We start from the raw sequence: 27,946 nt of genomic DNA, 5'->3' as shown, positions 1-27,946 counted from the left end.
TTCTGTGTCTGTTAGGATGGCGATTGGGCTTTCAACATTATAATACATCAACAGCAAAGTAAACCAACACCATAGGAAGCTAGATATCCATAATATTCGATCAGTTCTGAATCCAATTTATAATGGAATATCTGGCAGGCAATATGGTGAGATATTTTAAGCTTGAAGTTCCTATTTCAGCAAAATATTTGGTTTCAGGATTCAATATGCCATAAACCTTCTGTTCAGAAGGCATCAAAGATGTCAATGTTGAGTCCCCAAACACAATCAGCTTAACAATGTGGATTTTGCACTACCAAAAAAATATGTGAAGTTCCAAGAAACGCAGAGCAACTCCAGAAAAAACAAGTTGGCAAATCCATTCCAGATGAATTGGCGATTCAAATCCAAAGTTACTATTTAAACTAAGTTATAGATTACTTCATTTTACAACTATTAAGAACTGAGTTTTCTAAACGTCAACAGACACAATGGGCACTGGAGCAAATAACAATCTTGTCAATAAAATAAATAAAGATCCAAAGGAATTGAAAATGGAAAAGAGTTCAATAACAAATAGAACAGAGTTTCTAAATTGATGGGCAAATTCTTAAAATTATATTCTCAAACGAGCAAGTGATGACACAAAAACATCCAACCAATCATGCTGCATCCTGTCCAAAAAGCGACTTACGGATCTGCTTGAGCACAAGATGAACATTAGTGAGGTATCGCCATAAAAATGAATGAATATAAAGTACTACAAAAATGCTGGCATTTATTTGCATCAACTGCATCACTGAAATGGAAAAATAGTGCACATTGTAAACTAATTAATGAGGATTGAAAGATATTTTACTGATCTCAACTACGTTATGTAAAAAGTAATGACATAAACAAGTAAAACAATAATAATAATTAAAAAAAAAAAAAACACAGGCAAGCAATAATAACCATCTGATTGACATACTTCTATCTGAACCATCCTTTTTTTTTTTTTTGGGGGGGGGGGGGGGAGGGGGGAATAAACAGAAAATGTCAGGTCAAAGTGTATATTATTGTCCTACCCCAGATGCTTACCATATGTTCGTGCCATGTGGTACACTTATGCTACTTTTGGACTAGATGGGATAGAGCTGGACATTGAAATTCCAAATCGATCTTGCAATCAAATCAATGATCAACAGAACCCACAAATGTCCCCTACGAATGTAAAAGGAATGAAGTATTTTGGGCTCATGCCAACAAATAGAACAGTACATGCTAGTGCCTCTAGACAATACTTTGGGCTGATGCCTGGATTTGGATATTGTAATTCAATCAGAACCTGATCAGCCAAACAACAGAGCAAAAGAAGAAGAAAAGAGAGGGAGGACTGTGCGGTAGATCCTAGCCAGCAACTTTATTTATATTAACTGAGGTTACAAAGTAGAAACAAAATAGATTACTTAGACTTCTTACCCAACTATTAGTTATCTAATCCTAACCGCACTAGGAATCTGAAACATACTAGGAAACCAATACTAATTACAATAGGAAAAAACACATACAGGATTGACACACGTGCTAACAGCCATGTACACATGCTAACAAATATCACGTCCAATGATCACACATGGTTGGATAAGTAGTGGATGGAACAAGATTCCAAATGGTTCAAGCCGATCCCCAACCTGCTATACAGAAAAAGACGTTGAATTGTTGAACAAACCAACAACAACAACAACTAAGCCTTATTCCAACTAAATAGGGTCGGCTACATGGATCGTTGCAAAGACGAAATAAAAAAGAAAAAAGAAAAAAAGACCATTAAGCTGCTGCATAAGATCTGACAATTACACCTTTTTCAACGTGTTCATTTTTTTGACATTTGCTGTTTATCAGGTCAAACAAGCAAGTTTTCCAATAGGACTGATTGGCATGACTTCCCCACTGACTGTTTCTAGATCTCAAACATTGATATCACTCATCCATATTCACAGTATTGCAAACAACATAACATCACCCAGGTGCCATAACTCTTCAATGTACAATTAAAAGGCTTCATTTTATATGTTCAGCTTCTACTGGTATGTTAGAAGTATCTTTGATGACTAGAGATAATTCAATCTCTTTTCATCTTTCCGAGTTGTAGAAAACATGACAACATAAAAGATAATTTTGTCTTAAACGTTAATGTACTGACAACATTTTAAAACAGAATGTATAGGGCAGAAAGTATCAGAAACTTTTTCTTTCCTTTTCTTTTTTTGCAAATTTTATCAGGTTAGCACAAAGATGGATAAATCTTCTCACAGCCGGGCACAGAGCATTTTCCAATCGAGCAATGCAAGGAAGCCCCCACAACAGATATGTCAGCAACAAAATGAGATGAATATAAACGCTTAACTGGCATGTGGGATTATACCTCTGGCAGTTTCTTGCGGAATAGCACATCCAACCTCGCATCAAGGGTGTTCTCACACACAATCTTTCCATCTCTAGAAGCTAATACAACTCCTCCAGAGCTGAACCCAGGCAAATTATTTTGTATCAGAATCATGATTTCGTTTACACACAAACTACAAATCATTCATAAGTCTCAAAATTGTCAAGCTCAAGAGAAACCAAAAAATCATAAAGGTATATCTCTTTCGAAATCATCCAAGCATGTAAACCACATGTTGGTTATACTTCAATTGATAAAATAAATTAGTTCCACAGACAATATAAAAGTGAAAAAGCTTAACCTTAGAATCAACCAATGAAACAATAAAATTGCTGTCCATTTGATCCTGAGAAGTTATAGGATGGTTGTCAGCCTCAGATCCATCGTACTCAATTGATCCTATCTCATATGGTACACATTGCGACACATTCAATTCATGGGTGACTTTTCGAAGGGGACTCAGTTGAGGACAATAATTTTGAAAAAAAAAAAATCTTGGGGTGTAATATGATAACACTCAAGGAACCTACCAAGTAACCATGCGTATATCTGGAATAAGAAAGATTCAAGGAGCTAATAGAGAAGTCTCAACTTCCCAAATAGATGCTGAATTCTGGAGTTAAGTGTATGATAAATATAGAAAATACGAAGAGGAGAAAGGGGGTGAGAGATAGGGGAAGAGGTTCACATATTGCGAAATAGAATTTAGAAACCATTCCAAACTGATTTAAGTACGATGAATCCAACAGGTGGCACACCAATCTAAAGCTGACTTCAAATCTACGAGCACAGCAGTGAACAGGGTTCATTAAAAATGGCATCCCAAGAGCCCAGGACCTTTCTTTCCACCCCTCTTGGTTTCTTTAATAATTTTTCTAAATGTCAGATAGAGAACATAACCCACAAAAGAAGAATGATGAAGTGATCCAAGCCCTAGTATTTGAAGACATAGGATCAACTCAAAGTTGAACAGGCTTGTAAAAAAAATAAAAAATCCATGATCCATCACAATGCAGAAGCATGCTTTAGTTGCTAAAAAATAGGAAATGTCTAAGCTTTTTTTTTTTTAAAAAAGGTACTGAGGTGAAGGCAGAATGTGATCCCAGGTCTTGGCAACAGCATGCCACCGACTTTATTGACCAAGCTAGTACCACCTTCATGAACATTAAATTATTTTAAATAGTAATCTGTAACAAATCTGTAATTAAGTATCGAACTGCAGAAGAATGGAGCAAGATGCAACTTTCCCTCTGTTTATTTTGGGGTCCCCAAGTAGTTGGCTTGGCTAGCTCAGGTTCAATATATTTTCGGGCAAGCATTTATCTTGCAGAAGCCAGATCTCTGGAATCAACTAGTTAACCAGGTAACCTAAGGAATGTAGGAGATAACAGCCTAGGCAAGTGGTGGTGTTGTGCTGTTTTACAAGGAAGGCAAAAAGGTACAAGGAGTTACACTCAAGTGTAAAAACAGGCTATAGCATCCAATTCTGTAATACAAGAGAGCGAACATTAGGAGACCAGAAGGATGTAAAAGGTTCCTCATTTCAAGTGTACAAAACACAAAAAGACATCACAAACCCTGTTTGTTCATGATGCCACAAAAAGGCATGAGTAAAATGAATATACATTTTCTTTTCTGATAAGGAACAATTATTTATTGAAAAGAAAATAGTTGAGATACAACCCCAAAGAACTTACAATATTCTATATGTCACAGAAGTTAGTGAACTGCCTTCAATTTTATGAGGACAATTTCTTGAAATGTAGCACTCTTCAATGGATACGGGTGGATCTCACCAATGAAGTTTCAGTCCAATATGAGCATGTAAAAGGGGGCAAAACATAGTTCAAAATTATAAATGTGCTATAACTTCCAATATGTAAAAATAGAGGTTAATAGCACTTTTTTTCACAGCTCTGTTCGAATTTTTAACTTATACAGCATGATCATTTCGCGTTGAAATTTGATAAACAAGATGGGTGTGGGGTCCTCTAACACGAGGATGCACACATGTTTGCTGGCATGGCAATCATGATAATGGTGGCATTTCACTGATTTGTGTGACCCTTGTCAGCCCCCATATGAAAAGTGCAGCAGGTCAAGATGATAAAAGATGCATATTACTGATTAAGAAATAATACACAAACTGGAAGTGAAATTCTCCCAAGGATCTGTTCACCAGCTCCAGCTAAATTGAACACTTTACCAGAAAGGTCCATGTGCATGGTGATGGGTAGGAGCAGGAGGCAAATAGACATGACGGTCTATAATAATTTCAGGTTCATGAACACTCGCTTTCTCTGCATACTCCAGACTCGCTGAGGGTAAAACAGCTTCAACCAAACTTAGATCATCTTTCCGACAACGCAATAGGACAGCAGGCTCTTTCAGTCGAAGCAAACTCTGCAAGAGAAGCAAACCGTATTATTAACACTTCTGTACAGAAGACTCATGAAATAGTCCCATAAGTCCAATTTGCCCATGCCTGAAATATTTATTACCCATTTCATAGACATTTTTTCCAATTATATGAACACAGCATCAAAAATAAAAATATATTCATCTACTAAAAAAGAAGAAAGAAAAAAAAACTGTGAGCTTTACAACAAAATAGAAAAAATATTTTAACGGGTAGTACAATTCCACCATTTTCTTATCACAATATAGCAATTTGTTTTGAGACTATGTAAATATGCTGTTTGAAAACTATACATGGCAGTTAGGTTCTTAAATTATTTTCCCATTGTTTATCAATGAAGAATTCATTAAAATACAAAATAGGATATTGAAAAATCAGGTTGATGTTTTGTCTGAAAATCAGAGAATCAAGATTTGTTAGTTGTAACTTGTAAGAGGGAAAACAAAGAATATTACTACTTATATTTAAATTTTTTATAGGTAGTTATCCATGTAACAATGGAAGGTGATGTTTCCAAAATCACAAGACAAAACTAAGCCATCCATTTTTACGTTTTTCCAATCTAAACCATATGTCCTCACTCAAAATTGGGAGAGTGCACAATAATGCCTAGAGTACTGCTACACATGAATGGACATACATGGGATGTGTGCAAATATAAAAGGGGGTATTTGATTGAATTAGACTCCGAAATTAACACATGGATAATCTAGATCATGTCCTCTTAATCCAACGGTCGGAATGGACATATCATCTGTCCACATGGCAGAATAGATGCCTTGTGACATTTGGAAAAATAACTGACCTTTTTGAATAATTTGTCTTTTATTTATTTGTATTTTACATATTTATTATTTATTTAAAAATTCAGAGTTCACCCCCCACCCCTTTTTCTTCTCTTGATGAAATCATAAAAGAGAATTCTTAAATCCTTAGGGAAGTCCTCTTGGCAATATATAAGCAAGATTTTTCTTCCCATGTTTATATTTTCAAATAACCACATCACAAATTCCAATCCCCATGCCTTCTATTCAAATTCCCGCCCCCCCCCCCCCCCCCACCCCCATCCCTAAAAAAAAAGGCGATATGTCTATGGATGTGTGCTTCTGCTCATAAGGTGGAAGCAGATGGGGGAATTTGAATAAATTATTGGAAACGGGCTATAATTCCCAGCAAAATAACTTATGCATATATGGAACAACAAATGTCCAAGGTGTTTGCTGACCTGAACAATAAGGTTTTTCAGAAGATTCTTGTACACATGTTCGTCATGGCTCACACGCAGGAGCTCCTTTGATGCCGCCTCCTTCATGGAGTTAACCATGTCATCCTGTGCTTGAAGAACTTTGATACGAGAAGCATTGAGCTGCATAGAGTATTCACTGCATGAAACCAAATTTGAAGAGTCTTAATTGATAAATAATAAAGATCTCCAGTCAAAACATGACAATATATCAGTATAAAGACAAAGACTTGTAACTTTTTTGCATAATCCCATTCTCCAATACATTGTAGGTAAACAAAAATTTAATCCATTCTCTATATAATTTTTACTAATCTTAAGCATTCTAATTCATCTCAATCACTTATATTTGCAGAAACCAATCCGGCTTCCTGGATTAAAGTTTACATGTAATTCATTCTCCGTATCTTGTCCTAATATTTAAGAAATCGAATTGATCTCAATCATATTATAATTTCAGAAACCAACCCGGCTTCCTGCTGGATCAAAGTTCTTGTTGCACTACAAATTACGAGAAAATGAGAATATTAAGCAAATGGATCAAGTATATAATATGACTGAAGAACAACTGTAAGCAAGATCACACTTGATAAGAATAAGCCAGGAACAGAAAAGGAGAGCAAATTTGATCCATCTTGAAAGCTACTTCGTAAAGTAGCAGTTAGAAATGACAAGTTTTTAACATCAATCAAAGATAGAACCAACAGTAAGCATATGTCTTATAAGTTCCGAACCATTCCATACAATTGGCTTGTACAAGGCATCAGTGACAACTCAGATTAAAATGATCCATATTAATATTATATCCCGAAATAGAGCAAACAGAGTCGTGTCTAATCGGAATCATAGATTTACAGAGGTTAACCTGCCTCTGCATATAAATCAGTTTAGCATCTAGTCGAAATCGATGATCGTAGTCTGCAAGTAACTCTACTAAAATGATCTGAAGGTCTTTCTTATGCTAGAAAATTATTTTTTCAGTCGAATCAAATTTTGAATTGATCTGAGTTGAAGACTTACATTTTCTTCCGAACTTCTCCTTGCTTCTCTTTGCGCTCATACTCCTGTCTGATCCTCCTTTTTTCAGCTTCAACCAATTGCAACTTCTCGATGTTGAATTCCTGCAGCAATGAACACTCGTTATCGCAGATGTCCCATTCTATACCATTAACATGACGCAGTGTCGAGAAATCGATAAGGAAAAAAGTTGAAATCAATGAACTATAGCACTGAAACTAGACCAGTATATGTGAATCTTCAGATCCGTTGAGAAGAGAAATATTATCGCAATTCACATAAATCAGTTTACAGTTATAGATTACAGTAAGAAGCAAACTAAAAGAATTTCCCTTTTTCAGGGAAATTAGCATACTTCTTCGGAGGAGACGGTGATCTCGTTGGCTTTCTCTTCTGCCTCTTGGCGGATGAATCTCACCATCTGCTGGATCTGTTTCGATACATCTGTGTCGTTCATCTTCGAATCAGAACAGGGGCACCTATGGCACGGAGCCGAATGTCTTTTACCTGTAATAGATCTTGACTCCGACCAGGTACGAGTGGAGAGGAAGGAAAGCCAAAAAAAATTGCAGAGACATAAAAAGGGGCAGTTTATCAGAGTCAGGGATTAATGGCAAGCTTCGCTGGAACAAACAGTAAATTCGGGTGCGGGTAAGCTGCGCCTACGGTGCGGGTCCTGTGGGATAAAATTGGGTTAATGCCAGGGACTGACCATGTAAAATCGAACGGAAACTGAATATTGGAATCGAAACCGATCGTTTAAAATTGAACTGAATCGTACAATAGAAAATTGATCTGGTGTTGATTTTATAGGTTCCCTTTTTTATTCGATTTTGATTTGCACTGCAAACCCGTGGTTTTAAATTGAATAAGAAACTGGTACCTCTTACTTGAATACTAATCCATACATCAATTGGATTAATTAATAATATAATAATTAATTTAATAAATAACAATTAATGCATTGAAATATGAAATAAGTAAATGTTTCGGGTTAACTAAATAATATATTTGTTCATGTATGAATTGAAATTGATGGATGATGTTAAAATGAATTAACAAAACCCTACTTTTTAATAGAAAAAACATAACTTGTTTATCATGTGAGAGTAGAGAAGAAAAAAAAAAATTGGAAAAAACAAAAAAATAGGAAAGCAAAAGAAGGATGGGTGAAGATGGGAAGGGTTGTTTTTTTTTAATCATATAGGCACGAGAAATATGATGAGTGAGGGAGACCGTGAGAGAATGGGAAAATACGAGAATATAAAGCCTTGAAAACCAAGATTGTCTTCATTACTGTTTCCCAAAATCTACACTACACAAACCGCATATAAATCAGTTGTGAATCAAATAAAGAAAACAAACGAAAACCGATAAAACCAGACCATATGTAAAATGATTATTATTTTGGTTAATTCCTATCCGGTTTAGTTTTGATTTCACCTTATCAAAATATAAATCACACCGCAATCGAACCGAATAACCAGACGCACTAATTGACATCCTTACCAAGGTCTTGGTTCCAAGGTTCGTAATATCTGATTGGATCGGTATTGATCGAGACCGATCTGATCCACCCATCTAGACAATAGTAAAAAGGTTTCAAAAATTGGATTTAAAAAAAAAACAATAGGGGCAAAGGTGTCATATTTGCCCGAGCTTGGGCGATCCCGATCCGATCCAATATCGAAATTACAAACCTTTCTTGGTTCACAATATCGCCACTGATACTTAGGGTTATAGGAATCAGCTATTTTGTCAACCGATACTGATTCGGATCGGATAGTTTTACCTTTGATTTTACGTCTAGGCAATGTAATTTACTGGTTGATTCACCTCATTCCACACATGTTTATATTCCATCGAAGAAAGAGAAGCACTTAAATGGTGGATTTTGCTCTAAAACCACTATGATACCCAAGGAGCTTTAATCTTTCCATTTAGCATGTTTACAACCAATTTGGAATTTGACCGAATGAACACTTCATAGAAACCTTTTTCGATACATAAAGTCATACCCTAAAAGATAGCGTACAACTCCATAAAAATGACTAATCTATCTATACCTGAAAAAACAATAATGGGGGAATCCATAGTATCACGAATCAGCCCACCAAAAGTTGTCTTTTCTTGGGATAGAGAACCCCATGAACATGCCTTTGGTCTTTACCAAAAAAACATGCCTTCGGTACAATAGAAATCCACTGCACAGTAAGAGAAATGTAGTTACATCCAAAGCCAAAACATGCGGTGAGCGTGGATAGAACACGCAACCTTCAGATCTTCTGTCTGACGTTCTCCCAACTGAGCTATCCCCGCAATAGTTATAACTGGCGTCGCCCGGACTCGAACCGGAGACCTTCAGTGTGTTAGACTGACGTGATAACCAACTACACCACGACACCTTGATGATAGGGAGGAAATGTTTATAATATCATTGACATGAATTTTGCTATCCGGATTGAAGTATGAGCCGATCCATTTCGATATTGACTGTGGATATTAAACTGATTAGAACAGATACTACACTTGATCTTATCCAAAGGGCCGAGAAAGGTATTGTAGGCAAAAGTCGAAATCAAAACGTTTAAAGCAGAATTGATTTGACGGTTTTAAACGTCTTGGTCTCGGTTTTTTTACCGGTTTGAGGTAATAGGCTCGGTTCTTAAATGTTTTCCCAGGTTTAAACTCTTTAACCTATTGCATATTTATATTTGGGATAAAGACCGCTATATGGGCGTGAGCGGTGTACTACCATGCACCTAGACACAGGGGTGGCAAAATGACCACCACAACCCCATGGAAAGGTGAAATTTTCTGTGGGTGTGACAGTCATTCCACCCACCTCTATATCTCAACGTAAGTACAGTGCACCCCGCACATGCCCAAGTAGTGTTCTCTTTCTGTATACATTTATGTTCTAAATAGCATAATTGCACTTACCAAAATGTGAAGAGTTGTTTTACATGGTTAGTAGAGTTAAATATAATTAGTTTAATGGTTTGTAAACAGTTCAAATCTGATGGTTAAATGATTTAAAATCAAATCAAATCGTTTTATTAAACGGTTGTTCTCTTCTAAATCATAATCAAACCATTTATTAAACGATTTGACTGTCTTATTTTAAATAGTTTAATTCGATTTTAAATGTGTTAAAACTAATAATATAAAAAAAAATTAGATTAATGCCGAGACAAAACAAGGGGGGACCGTATGGAACTGCACTCACTAAAACTATCTGCTACATGGTAGTTCAATTCAGACCCTAATTATAATTACAATTAATCCTTAATCGGAGCCATCCTCTTTACATTTATTTAATCTAAATTGTCTATTTTCACTTAAGGCTGGGAGAATGAACAGTAATTCTACAGTATTTGATTGAATTAGATTCTGAAATCTCACATTTTACTAATATAGATCATATTCTTTATATGCAATGGTCGAAACTGGCATAGTATAGATGCCTTGTGACAATTGAAAAATTAACAGACATTTGTGATACTAATAAGTCACCTAAAAAATAAAGCAATGAAATATTCTCAAAATTATTTTTGACCAATCATAGATTGTGAAAAATACAAAGAAAATGAATCCTCGTATTAAATCCATGGGAGATGGTTGGGCACGTTGTTCATTTTTCGGCAAGCTAGTGGCCGTGCTCAGTGCGTAGGGTGAGATGGAGAGGGCAGGGGGTCGTTTTCCAAAGTGGGGTGAGAGAGAGATAGACACATGCTAGGTTGGGTACAACGTAGGCGTGCCCAACCTTTACCCTAAATCCATATATATTTTTTTAGTAAGAACCCTAAATCCATGTACTATGAAGCTAATCGGCTGACTGATCTTCTTCCTAACATGATATTGTTTATTAAATGGTTCCAATATCTAAAATTGAAACTAATTAAATTTGTTAATCCCAATAAATAAATATGATATTGTTGGGTCTAAGCCCAAATTGTGATTTAAGAAATAAAAATTGTTCTTTTTTTTTTTGTTGGTAGAAATAAAAATAGTTCAGTGGCAGGGGGATTGCTGCCAGGGTGCGTGATACAAGGGCCTCCAATAGGGGTGAAAATTTTCACTTCACATAGGGTAGGGCGGTCATTTCTCCCTTCCTATGTCTGGGCGTAGGTGTCATATAGCCTGACAGCCTTCTTTTCCCTTAAAATAATTTATAGGGTGGAAATCCACTATAAAACACTAGAGAGGGTATATAGAATAGCCTGGTAGCCTTCTTTCCTTTAAAATAATTTATATGGTGAAATTCCATTATAAAACACTAGAGAGCGTATATAAAATGCAAGACTAATCCATTTTTTTTAAAAAAATTGGTTTAGTATGTATAATCTGCTCAATAGTGTATCGGTGCTAATCAATTTTAATTGGTTCAAAACCAATGGTTTAACGTTTTTACTTCTTAAAAACAAGACTGAAACGATCAATAAACGGTTTCGGTTTGTAATTTACACTGTCACCTTAAACTTGGTAGGAGAGTGTTAACTTTTTAAGATCTTTCCCTGAAATTGTCCAATGTGTATATAGAGATTGGGAAGTAGTTTTTTGTCCGAGAGTGTGGCATACGTCATCACTCCCATGTGGTCTACCTCTCTCCTCCTTAAAATAAGGGGGCAAAGGTGTCTTTTCATATGGGAAAGAGAGAGATAGTCTCATGGGAGTACTGACATAGGCCACACTCTGGGAAAGAGAACTTTCTCCCATAGAGATTTTATGGGACCCAAACATCCTCGCTATAGATAGTTGTGTTGAGGATCTTGTTTGCTCTTTTTTGCCTCCCTTTCCCCTTCTCTTTTCATGATATTATGTTTAAAATCTAATGGAAAAGAGGAAGTGCACGATGTCAGTGTACAAATTCTTACGTACACCTTCTCACATCTCACCCATGGATCCTACACCCTCTCTTTTCAATAAATGCCTACTACCCCTATTAGTTGATTCATCACCATCCCCTCCTATTGAGGCAAACCCTCTCTGAAGTCTCATATATAAGGGTTGGTATTCTCTATTGGGGAGCATGCCCCTTGCGTACAAAATGCATATATGTTGGCATCATGGGGGTGGGATCTCTACCTTTCATGCACCCTAAGCCCAGACACATGGGGGGCAAAATGACCGCCCCACCCCCATCAAATGCACAAATGACGCCCTGCTTGATGCCCATTGCACGCTCTCCCATTGGCACCCAGGCACATGTAGGAGCCACACTCTTGGACAAAGAACACTTCCCCTTAATTTTTTGTTTTCTCTAATTAAAATTCTATGGAAGCTTCATTTCTCTACTTAATTTTCAAAGTTTTACTTTGGTACTAATTAAGGCTGCAAACTAACATATATGTTCCGACCTTGCAGTGTACTTTTTTTTTTTTTGGGTAGAGAAAAAGGCTATTCATTCATGCGAGTCCAACGCCAAACAAAAGATAACAAAACACATAACATTGATAGATAGCAAGATAAACACAAGGTATGGATATATGGTATTCAAAACCAAGGAGTGGAAATTGACCCGGTCTCAGTTGCCACTGACTGGGTCATCCTGACTAGGGGTTGGTTCACAGACACTACCCTAGAGATCAAGCTGTAAACACAGCTAAAATTAAGCTCATGCACTAACGTGCCAAGAAAGGGATCCTCATATGTGCCGAAAAGAAGCAATCCGCACTGCCCTCACGGGTCGACAAACTGCCACAGCCTACATTCAAACAGACACGCCAGATAGGGAAAGGTCTGAATGGTCGGCAAGTGGAATTTCGGTTGATGGCAAGAAGACCACCAAAAATGCTGCCATAGCCTACTTTCGAACATTTCTTCAAGGATCTGCTGGATCGACGAGTGGAGCGTCACCCGACGACAGAGGGTGGTAGTGAAGACTGAACGGCCGGTGGATCAACCGAGTTGTCGTTCACCGTGGTGCCATCGACGCCAAAATCGGTATTACCTGCAAAAAAACAAATAAATAGAATAGAAAAACCTTCCGATTGTCCCACGTTCATGATCAGATGGAAACCCAAGCCTAAAAACTCAAAGACAGCATCCAGAGAATGGATCTCACCAAAAGAGGTCAGTTGCCAACAATGGCAAAAAACCCCGACAATCTGCAATGTTGGGAATTTCAGGAGAGGGGTACAGGTCACGGTGGTGGAGGTCAAGAAGGGAACAGGGTGGAGAGGGTGTGGGAGGGCAGTGGCAGTGTTGAAGAGAGCAGGGCCAAAAGGGAAGGGAAGTGAACGGAAAGGGTATGGAGGCAGAGGGAGGGGGAGGGGGGCACTTTAGGCTGAGGGTGCATATGCTGTACTTCCTCAATCTGGGAACAGTCAAACACCGAAGCTGCGTAGAGCGAATGAAGCACCACGAGATTACCGGCTTCCCTCCCAACCTCTATATCAGAGGTCACGACCATCTAGGGAATAAAACGCCGGACAAGGCGCCGGAGAAAACTCACCCACGTGGTCACCTCCTTGTCGCGGAGCTTGAGCTCCATCATGATCCAGCCGAGGGAGATGAGGGATCCGTAGATCGCACAAGTCCTGATGTTGATGAGCAGGCACTTCAGATCCACGCGAGAGCAGCCATCGGAGATGCACCAAATACAGAGGAAGACCAGCAGGTCAGGTTTCTAGCACTCCTTGTCCAAGGCGAAGAGAGCTTTGATGGGAGGGTAGGAGAGCTCGAAAGGCAAGTTGGTGTTGTCGTCAGCGGCCAAAGGCATTGTAAATGCTGCTGGGGCTAGCCTCCACCCCACAGATTTGAACCGAATGCAAGAACAGATAATGCCGACGATGGCGTCGGCATCGTCGTCGTCGTCGGTATCTTCCTCGTTGGCGAGGCCGTTGGTCATGGAGGAGGGGCTAAGAAGGATATGGAGAAGGAAAAGGCAGGTTCAAAGCACGCACATAGGCCGGAGATAGGGTCACGCCACACAGGCGGAGATCAAATGCACGCCACAAGGGCGGAGACACGCACGACGGCAAGAGAGTGCTAACAGCGGTGAAAAAAGGAAAAACCTTTGCAATGTACTTACTCCCTAATATTTGTTGCATCCAATAAGTTGGGTCTTTTAGAAACGACTTTCTAGTTGAGCCATCAAAAAAAAAAAAAATTCCCACTGGATCGGGTTGGAAGTGAAATTGATTTTAAAAAGAGAAAGAAAAGTGCTATAACCACGATTGTGTGACATACTTAAAATTCTTATCATATTTAATAATTAAATTCTATAAATATATATTTTTTAAATTAAAAATATTAGATTAAATAATAAAGTAAAATTTGATAATCAAATATGAAATGTTTTGAAATTAATACACAATCATGCTAAATAAAGATTACAAAAATTTTATTTTAATATTGATATGATTTCACTTCCTTTCCTATTATTTCCATGTGAGGCAAACAGAACCTCCAATAAAAACCTTCCCTAGCCTGACCCTATATAAGATTTCATCCATGTCGAATCCCATCAACCGCATTGTTTATGGTGGCAACAGCAGCGGGCCTCATGTAAGAGACATTCTTCAATCGAATTGGACGATCACACCGTTACCTGGTCCCCACGAACCATACATAGCCTATGTGAGCCCCAATTTTAATTGAACGATTTCTTTCTATTTGTTTGGATTTAGCTGATTTCTCAACACAACTTCTTGTTTGTTTTTTTTTTTTCTTATTTTGAGGGTGGAAGGGGGAACACAATCAACATTTCAGCCATTTTGAATTTTGGTAGGCGCATTTTAATTAGTATTTAGGGGAAAAGAATGCTATTTGGTCCCGTTATTTGTGTGACTCTATAAAAATACACAAAAGTATTGCACTGCCCCCGATGTGGTAGAAAACTATTTATATGACACCCCAACCTATGGACTAGCTTTGGGATACTCTCCGATTGTAGCCCTATTTATACCATGCTGCCATGAGGTATGAAGTAGTGATCAAAGTCCTTGTCTGGTAAGTCATCTCTTGCAAGCAAGTGGTTTCCTACTTTCCTTGTAAGAGATGGGATATACATGGAGAGTCTTGATATGGGATTGGGATCCCAAGAGCCCGAGTTGGGATGGATCTCTATTGGTAAGTTATGATTCTACACTGCAGTACAACTCATTGATCTACTCGTGAGATTCTTGCTGGCCACATGTCATGTCTTCAATGGTTAGCTCATTTTATGTGTATTAGCACTCATAGAAAGGCGAAAATCCCACCCAAGGCAATGCTTATGCATGTGTGCTGGCTCTAACTTTTCACCTAAAGTTTTGGACTGAAAATATCTTCTCACCCTGGATATCTGAGCCCTTTAATTAACATATGAGAAGGGTATTTTTGATTTTGTACAATAAGAGATAGGCGTTAATGATATGACCAATCACAAGATCACATCAAATGTGGAGAGATCTTCTCCTCCACGGTTGAAGAAAAATTTTAATTCAAAGTTTTTACTATTGTGGCTTCCTAATTAATTTGAGATTAAACTGAAATCATGTACAATCTTTTTATTCCTGATTTGCCCCTTCCGTTATTTCATTATTGGAACTCACAAAATAAAAAATGGAATACTGAGGTAATACAGTAACAGTAAGGGTACTTTCGTACTTTAGCATACTTTCCGGAAAAGGTCCGTTACATGTGCATTGTTACCTGTTAATGTTATGTTTTATTGAAAATGGTCGGAAGTTGAAACCTCTCCTCCGTCGACCCACCTTCTCTCTCATTGTATCTGTATCAGATTTGAATCGAAGAAATCTCGAGATCCCAGCGAGGGAGATCCTGTTCAATTTTCGAAGCTTTTGGATCGTTTCGGAGTCAAATGCGTACTACCTGAGGATCTGTTAATTCTCCATCGTGTCCATTGTTCAAACTGAATTAGAAGATGCAGAGCCGGGGATCGAGTAACCGGTTATCTGGCATGGTTTTGCGATCTCGGCTTTCGGCTCTAATGTTCTCGATGTTTGCAACAATAGCTTCAGTTTATGTGGCAGGCCGGTGAGTTTCTGAACTTCTTTTTATCTCTGTACTTGTTTTCCATTTTGGTCATCTGTTCACCTTGGTTCCTCTGTTAGGGTTTATCCTTAGTCATGGCTATTTTCTTATCATATTTTGAAGTTTTGGATTCTGATAAATGAGTTCGTGTGTAATTTACTGAAAATAGAATCCTATATTGTTATATATTTTCTTCTTCTCTTCTCCCCCGCATTCGTAGACACTTTTCTCTAACCCATAAAAATCAAATCTATTATACTCTTATTATATTTTAGGGTTTTCTGATGCATGAGTTCGTGTGCAATTTTCTGAAAATAAATTCCTACATGTTTATATACTTTCTTCTTATGTTCTCCCCCGCATTCGTAAACACTTTTCTCTACCCCATAAAATTCAATCTACTGAATATTGTTTTGAGTGTATTTGATAGACTATGGCAGGATGCAGAGAACAGAGTATACTTAATTAAAGAGCTTGATAGGGTAACTGGTCAGGTAAGATTGTCACCCTTGGTCTAGCAGTTTGTTTATAGCAAATGTATTTATATGCAACATGTATGTGTTTCATTTGATTGCTACTGTGTAATGGGCCACCTGCTGGTTAGTTTATACTATTAATCTCAAACCAAATAGATATTTCCAAACATCTGGTCTAGAACTTCCACACTGTCGAAAAAAATATGCACACTGCTTCATTGCTCTGGTAATTGGGAGTAACCAACTTGGCTTGTGGTCCTTTCATGAATAACCCATCAAATTGGACATTGTTGTGGTCGAGCTGAGGTGCTTTGACTTTGTGTCCTTTTCTTCTTAAACAACCTATGTTTTATTTCATATTTTTTGCAGTCCTCGATGGAATATTTAAAGCTGACTGAGTGGTGTTCTAATTTCAGGGGCAGTCAGCTATATCAGTTGATGATACACTGAAAATTATTAATTGCAAGTAAGCTGACTATAGGTTCTGTCTCTGCTGATTACTTTGGAGTCAGTATTTAAAATTTATTCAAAGCCTCCATCTTTTTTCTTACCTGGTTAAGTTGGAGATGTTATTGTATAAATAAACTTTGTAGAAGTTTTGAATTGTTTTAAGAAATTTTTACTTTGTCAGGGAACAGCAGAAGAAGTTATATGCCCTTGAAATGGAGCTGGCTGCAGCCAGACAGGAAGGTTTTGTTTCGAAGTATGTATCAGAGAGAAATGGGACTCACTCTAAAAGACGGATGTTAGCTGTGATAGGAATAGCTACGAGGTTTGGCCGCAAGAACAACAGAGATGCTATCCGGAGGGCATGGATGCACACTGGTAGAATACCTCCCCTTTGTGAACTTCTTTCGTTATTTTCTCATTATGGTACATTTGGCGTGCATAGTAGTCAGAACTTCCTTTTAGACATGAAACATGGGTGGATTGGGGGTCAAGTGGCCAGCCCAAACCCTAACCTCAAACCACCTGAAGTTACAGTCTGAAACCTTTTACCAAAGTTGAGTCTTTGCTGGGTTAGCTTGTGTTAAAGTAACTTTACAGTGTACACCTGGTCCTGTTTTGGCTTCAAATTGATTTTAAAATTGTTAATTATCTAGTGTCTATTTCAAATCATGGTGATAACTAAAACTTTTTATAAAGTCAAGCAATCAACATGCATACATGTGGACACCCATGTGCAGTTTGAGTTTTAAGGTGGTTCAACATGCATGATATCTCAAGTCGGTCCCAGGCCAAGAAAGGTTTGGAAAGTCCAACTGAAACAACAAAATCCAAACAAAAACTTGGTTAGATAGGTTGGATTTTCTTTGTGCCCAACCAAGTTGTATCTCGGCACACTCCCTGCCATAACTATTATGGTTGTCTCTGTTGCCTAGGGTTGCAAGCCTCACCTTTTTGGATGAAGCTTCCTTATCCTACACATTTTCATAGTGTTACTTGTAACTATGTTTGCTCTCCATGTCCAATATATGTTTAACAGAGGTCCTCTGTTCAAAGTTATGCATATCATGCACCAAATTTACACTAGCTTATATGTGTGTACTGACATGCCTGATCTTTGTTTAGTACCTCTCAATCTCTACATTTATAGAAGCAAGTTTCTATAACTAACCATAGACTTTCCAAGAAAGTGCTTGGAAAGACTCTTTATTTTTATTGATAGATTTGAAAAGATTTTTAATTGAACTCTTTAAGACTTAAAGAGTTAAAAATCTTAATAAACTGACACTCCTGACATTTTTGTCAAAACTTTCCTGTATCACATTGGATTTGCAAGGTCTGGGCATTGCCTGTAACACTAAACCAAATAAACGAAAAGTTAGGAGCACCCAAATAGGGACTAAAACAGTACAGGAATAGATTTTTTTTTTTTTTTTCTATTACAACAAACTAAATGAATCCTTTTTCCATCTATATTTTCTAAATTTCACAAACTCAATTATTTCATGGCTCTGAACATAGTTTCTTGGATAGTTTCATAAGATCTTTGTGTTCTGGCTTTTATCCAACCCACCTTTCAGCTCCATGCCCCCCAACGCCCCCACCCCCACAAAAAAATCATAAGAATCTTAGACCAACTAAATTAAATCTAGAATCAAAATCAACTGAATAGATTTTGTATTTCATCTCACATAACTCACTAGCCTTATCCGAACTATTGGTAGGCTGTAGATGCGATTTTCTGTTTAAGGATTATGTGGAAACACATGGGATCCATTTAAAAATCATTTACCCATCTCATGCTAAGACTAGTAAGGAAAAATATGTAGGCTTCCCAAATTGTCTCATGGGCTTTTTCTTCGGCCAATGCAAGCATGCATTCGGTGAGCCCCTTCATCAGCCAAACATACTTCTCGCTTTCTTCCAGAATAAAAGCAATCCCAAGGGCAGCAATATCATTGAGGTAATTGCGCAGGGTTCTGCATGATGTTCAACAACCAGTGGGAGCCAATTGGGCTTTCAATTGTAGTGGATTTGCACAATAAGTCCCATTAGCTCATATCATTTTTTAAGCTTATCGACAGATGAAATCCATACATTCTAAGAATATATCTCGCCTGTTCTTGGAAGCATTTAACTATCTCTATTCATAGTCATTTGCTTTGAGAGTACTAAGCCTAAAACATATCACTGCAGGTACAGCCTTGAAAAAACTGGAAGATGAGAAGGGCATTGTTGTTCGATTTGTAATAGGGAGAAGGTTTCTTTTCTTTCTACTAGAAGAATACTTCTATGTTATTGGTTAGACCTATGCTTTTTACTCAGTCTAAATATTAACTTGCAGTGCAAATCGTGGAGACAGTTTGGACAGGGGTATTGACAATGAAAATAGGCAGACCAATGACTTCATTGTTCTGGTATGCTCAATTAACTTTGAAATCAATGCTTATGGTGCTCAGTTTTAAAATTTCAGTTTGTTAAGCAACTTGGAATTTTGTATGTTGTGCAATTTGATCTGAAACCAAATTTGAAAAGGTAAATGACTTTTAAGCAAGAGATACTTTAGAAAACTAAATCGGCACATTGTTACTTTTGGAATCATTTTCTTACTTTCCCTTTTCTTTGATATTATCTTTTTTTGGGGGGGGGAGCTTTAGCCGACCCCATTTAGTTGGGATAAGGCTGAGTTGTTGTTGTTTCTTGAAAAAAGAGCTTTTTAAAGTAGTGAAATTTTATTGAGATAGTCAAGAAGAAGCTTGAAAACAAACACAGCTTGATACAGATCCAACCCTGAAGAGTCTTACCCGAATACACAGATCAGAAAATTTGGGCTTGGGAATAAATCGAAACAAGAAAATTTTGAGTTGCGATTTCAGAAAAGTGATCAGATTTAGGATAAAAAGAAGAACCAGAATACAGAAAAAATTCGTGGATGGATGACTTTGGGTGTTAAATGTTTTAATTTAAAAAATTCAGGACCAAAAACTGGCCTTTTATTTTATTGAGGTTGTATAGGTCCAAAATTTTTTGGCTGAATTTTCATGAAAACTGTTTTTAAGAGTCCTAATTATATGGACCTGATTATTCATTTCCCAAATTCTTTATGAATATTCATGGAACCCCGAACAAAAGTGAATTTTCCCGAACCTTTCAGATTTGATCTGGGTTCAGGCTGAAATATTCATGGACCTAACTTTTCCTGAATTATTCAGTGGTCTTACCATGACATGCTCCATTGGGGCCCCCTTTTGTCTATCTTACGCTGATCCTGAACTTTTATCCAATATAAGCCTCTGGACTGTGAAAGACGAAGCTTGGTACCAAATAGATCATGCATTTTATGACAGCATTGTGTCCTTTCCCTTCTACAGGATAATCATGTTGAGGCACCTGAAGAGCTTCCAAAGAAGGCAAAATTATTCTTTGTTCATTCTGTAGATACCTGGGATGCTGAGTTTTATGTTAAGGTTAATGATGACGTTTATGTTAATATTGGTAAGTTGTTTCTCTTTTGATGTATAACTTGGTCCAATTATCATTGTTGAAAAAAAAAATGGTTGTTGTGTTGATGTATTGATATTATTTCCTAAAAGCATGGCAATGAATTGTTACACCTTAACTAATCTTGTGTTTTATACATTCAAAATGTGAATACTGCATTCAAGTCTGTCAGGGTACCTTGAATTTTGAAAAAATGTCCACATAGGAAGTGGCAATTCAATGTTGTTGTAGACAGTGGAATTCTGTTTTTTTTTTTTTTTTTTGGGGGGGGTGGGGGAGGAATTAATCATAAATCTGTAGGTTCCAACAGTCAGAAATGAGAAATTTTTTGAAGGAGAACTGCAGAATTCAGATTACTGGCGACCGTTGACTTGTACCCTTGAACCCTCTTGGCTCTAATAACTCAGCAGAAGTCATAAATCTGCACAAAATTCCACTATGAAGACATAACCAATTTTCCCCCATCCAAACACTTATAAACTAAGTCAGCAAGGATGCTTTTATAAACTCGATATATAACCCTATTTCCATATTCAATATAAACTGAACTCAAGATTAGGTCTCAATGGGCAGTCTGGGCCTCAAATGATGAAAGCCTGGTCAAGTAAGGGCTGGATTGGGCTTGACTGATCAAGCCTGTTTTTTATTTTGTACTTATAATTTTGTTTCTAACATAATATGATTGGATCCAAAAGCTCCCACTTCATAAGCAAGAAGTATCCAGCTAACCTGGATTAGGTTACAAATTAACAACATTATGAAATGTATATAATTTTATCTTTTACTACAGAGAGCCTGACAGGCCTGAGTCATGACCAGGGCCTGGTATATGGACCCTTATACTGTGCTAGTCCCTGCCTGATAAATTTCCACCCCTATTTAAGACCCAAATGGTAAACGTAGCTCTAGTATTTATAGTTATTCTAGGATAGCAGGCGGTGAGGAAAATTTGCTGACAACTAGTGAGATTTTTTTTTAATAAGTCAATTGATAAGAAAATTTGAATGGTTAAAGATGCTGGTAAGCAAAAGAATAGAAAATACAGGAGCAGATAACATTAAAAAGAATGTAAGAAAGAGAAGAAGAAACAAATAGAAATGTGCAGAAACTCATCTAGATTTCCATATTTGAAGATTCAATCCCCCCACCCCCAAACAAAAGAAACATAATTCATTTTGTTCATTGACTAATCCATTTCTTCCCTCACAACTTAAGCGCAATGATGGATGGGTACTTTGACATAAAAACTACTAGTAGCAGTTTTTGCACATCTCTATTTGTATTAAAATACCTGTTATCATTTTCTATAGTATTTCTATTAAATTCTATAGAAAATGATAACAGGTATTTTACTTAATGACCATAAAAGAAACACTAAAATAGTGGGGATACTAAGTGTATTTCACAAGTATGCATTGGCTGTTCTTGTGTCAGAACCTTTTTTTTTTTTTTTTTTTAAATTTCGCAATAAGTTAGAGGATCATCAGTCTTCTTAAAGAATAGTTACTCAGATTTCTTTTCGTATGGGATCAGTACAGTTTAGAAACTTAGGTTTCTCTCCTTGGAACAATGACTTATTGGCCTCATTTTCCATTTGGCAAGAAGGGTTGTATAGAGAAAGTAAAGGATTTTAGAATGGAGTAGAGAATGATCTGAAACTGTCTTGTCATGGACATGCTACATAATGTAAGGAATTTAACCAATGTCTTGAGCCCCATCTTTTTTTTTTGGGGGTGGGGGGGGGGGGTTACTGTATCTGCTGGGATTAAACTTCACAGTTCACCCGTAATTAATGCTTCAATGTTAGATACTGTCAACTTTAGATTCTTATGAATAAAATTTCTGTTATCATTTTCTATTAAATACTATAGAGAAGGAACAATACTCATCTCATCAGCTTTAATAAACAGAGAACTTAACAGATGTAAAATTTTCTGCCTTGTCCTAAAAATCATTTGTTGTAGCAGCAGTACTGCCATATGTGGAGAATGATAATAAGAAGAGCAATACTCTTCTTCTTTGATAAACAGAGGGCTTAAAAAGTTTGCATTGTAGATGTTTGAGTGTAGCATTTTTTTTTCTTTTATTTTGGTTTTGCAGATGCCCTGGGTGCAATGCTTTCTACTCATTTGGACAAGCCTCGTGTGTATATTGGGTGCATGAAATCAGGCGAAGTTTACTCTGAGCCGTGAGTTTGCTATAATAAAATTTTAACAATATGTTGTTTAGAAGCTGTGGAGACACCTTTACCTTCATCTTTTGGTTGTATACTCAAATTTCTCATTGTTGGCCTTCTACAGGAGCCACAAATGGTATGAACCAGACTGGTGGAAATTCGGTGATGGAAAATCGTAAGAGATAGTGCATTGGATTTGTTTCTTAGCGTACTCTAAAAAAGAAACAATTATCACTTGTCAATAATCAGTGTCTAAGAATAACATCAAAACTATCACAATTCCTGAAGCAATAGAAAGTGTCTGTGGTTCATAATTTACTTGAACTTGAATATGAGCTCCGATGTAGGATCGGTCCAATTATCTCAGGATTCATGTTTGTATGGTGCTGCTGCAATAACTTATGAAGCAGCACCAGTTGCAGACCATAACTTCTGTCTATACAGCGATGGGATCTTAACTTGTGATTTTGGAATGACTTTATTTTCTCCTTTTTCCCATTTTTCTTTTATGCAGCCTTAACTTTTCCTAGAATTAATTAGATTGCATCTAACAGATACTTCCGTCATGCTTCTGGTGAGATATATGTTATATCTCGTGCATTGGCTCAGTTTATTTCGATAAACAGGTAATGCCTTTTTATTTCTTTTTTTTTTGGGCTGGAGGGGGAGGGTGCTGTTTTTTCTGTGCATCAAGTCCCTGCATTCCTTCTCTTTTTAACAGATCCGCACTGAATTGCCCATCTTTTTAATTGATTTTATATATTTATTTACTTTTTTTTCTTTTGAGTTGGCAGGTCTATTCTTCGTACATATGCTCATGATGATGTCAGTGTTGGATCATGGCTTATTGGTCTTGACGTAAAACACATTGATGAGGGGAAGTTTTGCTGTTCATCATGGTCTTCAGGTTCTCTCTCTCTCTCTCTCTTTCCCCCCCCCCCCCCCTCTCCTTCAGGGTTTCCTAGTTGTCATTGGCCATTGCTCCATCTGTGATGGTGTCTTTTGAATTGGATATTTTTGAGGGAAACTGAAATACTTCTTTCATATTGCAGGTTCTATCTGTGCAGCAGTTTGATTGACTGGTTCAAATTCACTTGGAAATGTGAATCAAGATGCCTGGTATTTTCTGTTGAGGGTTCTAGATCAGAGCCCGTCTCAGATGTCTAGTGGATGTCAAAGCAAAATATTCCAACTACCCCAATCTGAAGAAGGGTCTACATTTTATGAGTTTTAGAGGAGTGGTGATGGTGATCATTAGAATCCCAGCAAAAGATGAATCTGGATTCAGGCAACGATTCTGTTGCTCTCAAATTTTAATGGATCAGGGGAGGGAGTGTCATTGTATTGTCTGATATATCATGGTTCATTGTGACACCAGCATCACCAAATTCTTTCTCTTTCTGTTTATAGGTAATTCATCTTCCTTTTTCTTTCCCCCTATGTAACGGGGGAAGAAGTTGCCATTCTTTTTCCTTTTGTTACACCTACAAACCAGTGATAGAAAGAAAATTTTAGTTGAGATTCAAATATATATATTTTTATCTTTATGTGAGTTCTGTAAAACTACCGTAAGGTTGATCCAGGGTGGTAAGTAATCGGAGTTGGACATGGGATCAAATTCCATTGATTCTGATCGGAATTGGAATTGGCCAGATCAGAATCGGTTGGATTCAGCCCAAAATCGATTGGAACCCCTAGAAATTGGAATTGGGAAGAAGTAAAATTTCTCAACTCTTTTTTTTTTAATGTTTTGATTTAATTAACATGGGATCTTGTTTCAACTTTCAAGAGGTTAGTTTCATTGTTTTTTATTTTGTCTACTTTAATGACAAAAATAAGTAAACAAGCATTTCCATATATTTTCCTTCTCCTGTCATATCTACCATGTGCTGATTTAGTCTTTATTGTTGAAGTATAGAATCAGAATATTTTTGATCTGTGGAGAGGCTAATTGTCAACTTTGATAGTTCCTCTCGATTGGAGCGTTGGGCTCCTCTGTAACGCGACACACTGTGTAGTGTACATCCAACGGCCTTGTGTGTTTGGGCACGTAGTCCAACATCGAATTGTTATCGTCTACAGTTCCTGATCGATGCGGTTCCCTAGTGCCTCTCACAAGAGGGGGTGGGACCCACCCAGGGCACTTGACTGAACACTCTGTCTGGGTGGGGTCCACCCTCTTGTGAGAGGCACTAGAGAACTACATACGATAAAAATTCGTCCAACACCCTGCCTATGTATTGGGTTGCATGCTCGAGCACAGATGGTGCGCTATACACTGTGTCATGCTACAAAGGACCCAAATCCATCGATTGGATGGTTTATTAGTGTATTCAAAAAGAAAGGATCAGCTTTCCTTCACCTACAGTGATCTCTTCACTCATCGCTCACTTTATGGGTTGAATGGGACCAGGGTTTGAAAAATCTGATCACATCAGACTGATCCTGAAGGAAAATTCCCCCCTCCCCCCCTCCCCTCTCACGGCCTCTGAGCCATAAGATCCCCCCCCCCACCACCCAAAAAAAAAACGTTATTACTTTGGCTGGAATTGTAGATGACATTCGGTATATAGCTTCAAAGTTCATAAGCAGTTCTTTCTCCTTTATTCCTAGTGGTGTGAATAGTGTTGCTCACTCTCTAGCTCAGAAGGTTTTTCGATGGCAAACAAGACAGTTTGATATATTTCCATTCTATGACTTTGTGATCTTTGTAACAAAGAAGTCTCGAGCTCTTATTGCCTGGTTTGCAATAAGATTTGTTTTCAAGAAAGAAAGAAAGATGGATTGATTTAGGGAATCCATATCTTCTACGGTGCGGCTGCCTTAACGGCCTGTGCTGCTGCACAGACACAAGGTAATGTGCAATAACTGCCTTACACCCATTTGGACAAGACACTTTGACAGGGGTAAGATAATCATTGCGCAGCATAGGCCGTTGGGGGCAACTGCGCCGTAGACCTGTTTGATTAGGTGAAAGATCTTTACCAAAAAAGAGGGTGAAAGAGAAACTGGGCCCAAAATAAAAAATCCGGGGCTCGGATGGATTCTGCAAAAACTTTGCTTGAGGTTCACGTCTGGTTGGAGTCGTTTTATAGTACACAAAACAATGCTCCTGTTTTACCTTTTTTTTTTGTGCAAACGCTCCTGTTTTACCACGTCATACTGTGTCGGAGACGAGACTGCTTCTTAAATAACCACGTCATTACAGATTGTCCTTTCCCACCCTTCCAGTTGCTCCCATCATCACCTTCGCATCCGACGGTCCACATTCCTCCCTGACGTGGACTCTTATAATGCTAACGTCACTCCCCACAACCCAATGTATATCACATGGGCTGGTCTCCCTTTGGCCTCTTCTCTGCCCAATTCCCTTCTCCCACCCTAAAATGACTTGTTTTTTATTTCAAAAATACCTTTTGTCTTGGGTGCAGTCTCGAACGGAAAATCGACACGTGTAGGTTACCCACGTGGAGTTTAATAGGCCATTAGGAAAGTGACTTCCCATCAATAAAAGTCAAGCCACGTGGATCGTGGAATTCGGAAACGCATCAGCTGCTACGGAACCTCGCGGGGCCCATTGCCTTTGTCAGTGGTGGTGGTGGCATGCGAATTGCGATGACCGAGTCCAGTGTGGGGAGTGGGGACCACCCCCAATCCAGCCAACGACAAATCTGCCAAGTAACGTGGTTGTCTCTTTTCTGATTCACACTCGCCTACTGCTGTATGGTAAAACCCGAACCCGCCTGAGTCCGATCCATATTTTCCGTTACGTCACAGCAGCACAAGCCACAATCAAATCGGTAACTTTTTGTTGTGCTTTTTTTCTTCGCTTGAGTGACGCTTGTCTTAACACGTGGTTTTCTCTTTTCAGATGAACCATCGATCGATGGGGATTGCAATCTTTTATACGAAATGCGTTGCGTAGGCTCTTCTTTCGTCAAAAAAAAGGAGGGCCTTCCCCTCAAAATAGAAATGGTGTGCGAATCCCACTTGTTGTGTCGCGTGTTTGAGGAGCCGAGAGGTCGGTGACGACACTGACAAGGCTCCAGCGCATGGGTGTTCAATTTACGGAAATGCCCCTCAGCTCCAAGATACCTCTCCTAATTTAATATCACTCTCTTATCCGTGATTCTGTCAACTACCTACTACCCTCTGTCATCAAAACCTGTTACTCCGCTAAATCGAAGCTGGCCCAATAAAATAAAAAGAGTTAGGTTTTGGTCTCGGTTCAATTCGGTTTCGGGTTTGTATTGAGTTGGGTTAACAAGTTGTTATTGAGTTTGTATACTTCAATTCAATTTCAGAAATTAAGTATAAATACATATTTTTTTTATTTTTTCCCGATTTTTATCAGGTTCGGATTTAGTTGGTCCAGTCGATTCAATTTCTCTCTGTTGAACAGATTCTGTTCTGTAAGAATCCAAACAAATCCATCGGGTTAGAGTTCAATTTGATTCAGTCTGGACTCGGACTGAATTGGTTGTTTCAGTTAGTCTGACATATTCAAGCTTACACTTCACTCCTTAAGGTAACAGAAAGACTTGTTGCATCATCAAAAGTCAAGACACCAAAATCTCAACAGGTTTATTATTATTTGTTTTTGGTTGAGGGGGTGGGGGAGAAGATCTTTATCTCCTCCAGTTCCCTACCCAACCCAATTCCATAGTTCTTCTAACAAGGGAGCTTGTTATGACCACCCTACCCCTGCCTGAACACTCTGTCTAGGTGGAATCCACCACCCCCCTATTAGACGAATTGAGGAATAGGATTGGACAGGGAACCAGAGGAGATAATTTTCCGGGGGATAGAGGAGGTAAGTTTGCACATGAATTTTTAAACATATAACCCTTAAGGTAAATTGGGAACCATCCTTGTTTTTAGGATAAGATGTAAATTACAGAATTAGCCAAAAGCTGAATCATAAGAACATAAACATGGTTGGGTTTTTAATTTTTAATTGAAACTCAACTATACATAAGCCAAAATAGAAATTATGAGAAATAAGATAGAGTTGAATCTTACCCAAAAAAAAAAAAAAAAATAGAGTTGAATAAGAGAATAAAATATGAGAAATAGTTTTTTGTCCCATATGTGTATGTCACTCATCCTCAAAACAAGGGGGTATAGATGTCTTTTCATATGAGAAGGAGAGAGATAGATTCGTGGGATTATTGGCGTAAGTCAAACTCCCAAACATAATTCTTCTTCCCTATAGAACATGCTCTTAAGAATGATGGATTTCAAAGGTAATTTGTTATATTAACCTGGTCCTAAATTA

At 37.8% G+C, this 27,946-nt stretch overlaps 2 protein-coding genes, 1 long non-coding RNA gene and 2 other non-coding genes across 6 annotated transcripts; 1 reads left to right on the top strand and 4 right to left on the bottom strand.

The window, feature by feature from the left end:
• Nucleotides 1-396: 396 nt before the first annotated feature.
• LOC122664029 (V-type proton ATPase subunit E-like) lies at nt 397-7,690 on the bottom strand. Its single transcript, XM_043859711.1, has 6 exons — nt 7,442-7,690; nt 7,090-7,190; nt 6,052-6,208; nt 4,614-4,810; nt 2,387-2,486; nt 397-677 (listed from the first exon to the last, which is right to left on the bottom strand). Exons 1-6 carry the CDS (start codon nt 7,541-7,543, stop codon nt 642-644), a joined length of 693 nt encoding a protein of 230 aa, XP_043715646.1. The 5' UTR covers nt 7,544-7,690; the 3' UTR covers nt 397-641.
• Nucleotides 7,691-9,417: 1,727 nt separating this feature from the next.
• TRNAV-AAC lies at nt 9,418-9,491 on the bottom strand. Its single transcript has one exon. It is a non-coding gene; the product is annotated as a tRNA-Val (tRNA).
• LOC122666346 lies at nt 9,450-9,646 on the bottom strand. Its single transcript, XR_006333539.1, has one exon. It is a non-coding gene; the product is annotated as a U2 spliceosomal RNA (small nuclear RNA).
• A 6,141-nt stretch (nt 9,647-15,787) lies between these two features.
• LOC122664026 (hydroxyproline O-galactosyltransferase HPGT1) lies at nt 15,788-23,890 on the top strand. Of its 2 annotated transcripts, none has more exons than XM_043859709.1 (12): nt 15,788-16,071; nt 16,499-16,550; nt 16,961-17,010; nt 17,176-17,369; nt 19,188-19,251; nt 19,336-19,408; nt 20,363-20,486; nt 22,593-22,680; nt 22,793-22,843; nt 23,223-23,294; nt 23,463-23,575; nt 23,721-23,890. In XM_043859709.1, the coding sequence occupies exons 1-12, from the start codon at nt 15,959-15,961 to the stop codon at nt 23,741-23,743; spliced, it is 1,017 nt and encodes a 338-aa protein (XP_043715644.1). In that variant the 5' UTR covers nt 15,788-15,958; the 3' UTR covers nt 23,744-23,890. The 2 variants fall into 2 exon arrangements, with proteins under 2 accessions (XP_043715644.1, XP_043715643.1); XM_043859708.1 differs by having other exon boundaries at nt 15,789-16,071; nt 16,499-16,562.
• LOC122664033 lies at nt 16,107-16,563 on the bottom strand. The gene is made up of 2 exons (XR_006333268.1): nt 16,442-16,563; nt 16,107-16,266 (listed from the first exon to the last, which is right to left on the bottom strand). It is a non-coding gene; the product is annotated as an uncharacterized LOC122664033 (long non-coding RNA).
• Nucleotides 23,891-27,946: the final 4,056 nt, after the last annotated feature.

Source organism: Telopea speciosissima, chromosome 6, assembly GCF_018873765.1.
Source record: "Telopea speciosissima isolate NSW1024214 ecotype Mountain lineage chromosome 6, Tspe_v1, whole genome shotgun sequence".
NCBI classification, from domain to species: Eukaryota; Viridiplantae; Streptophyta; class Magnoliopsida; order Proteales; family Proteaceae; genus Telopea; species Telopea speciosissima.
The sequence above is the reverse complement of the archived record's forward strand: the minus strand, read 5'-3'. Positions and strand labels throughout refer to the sequence as shown.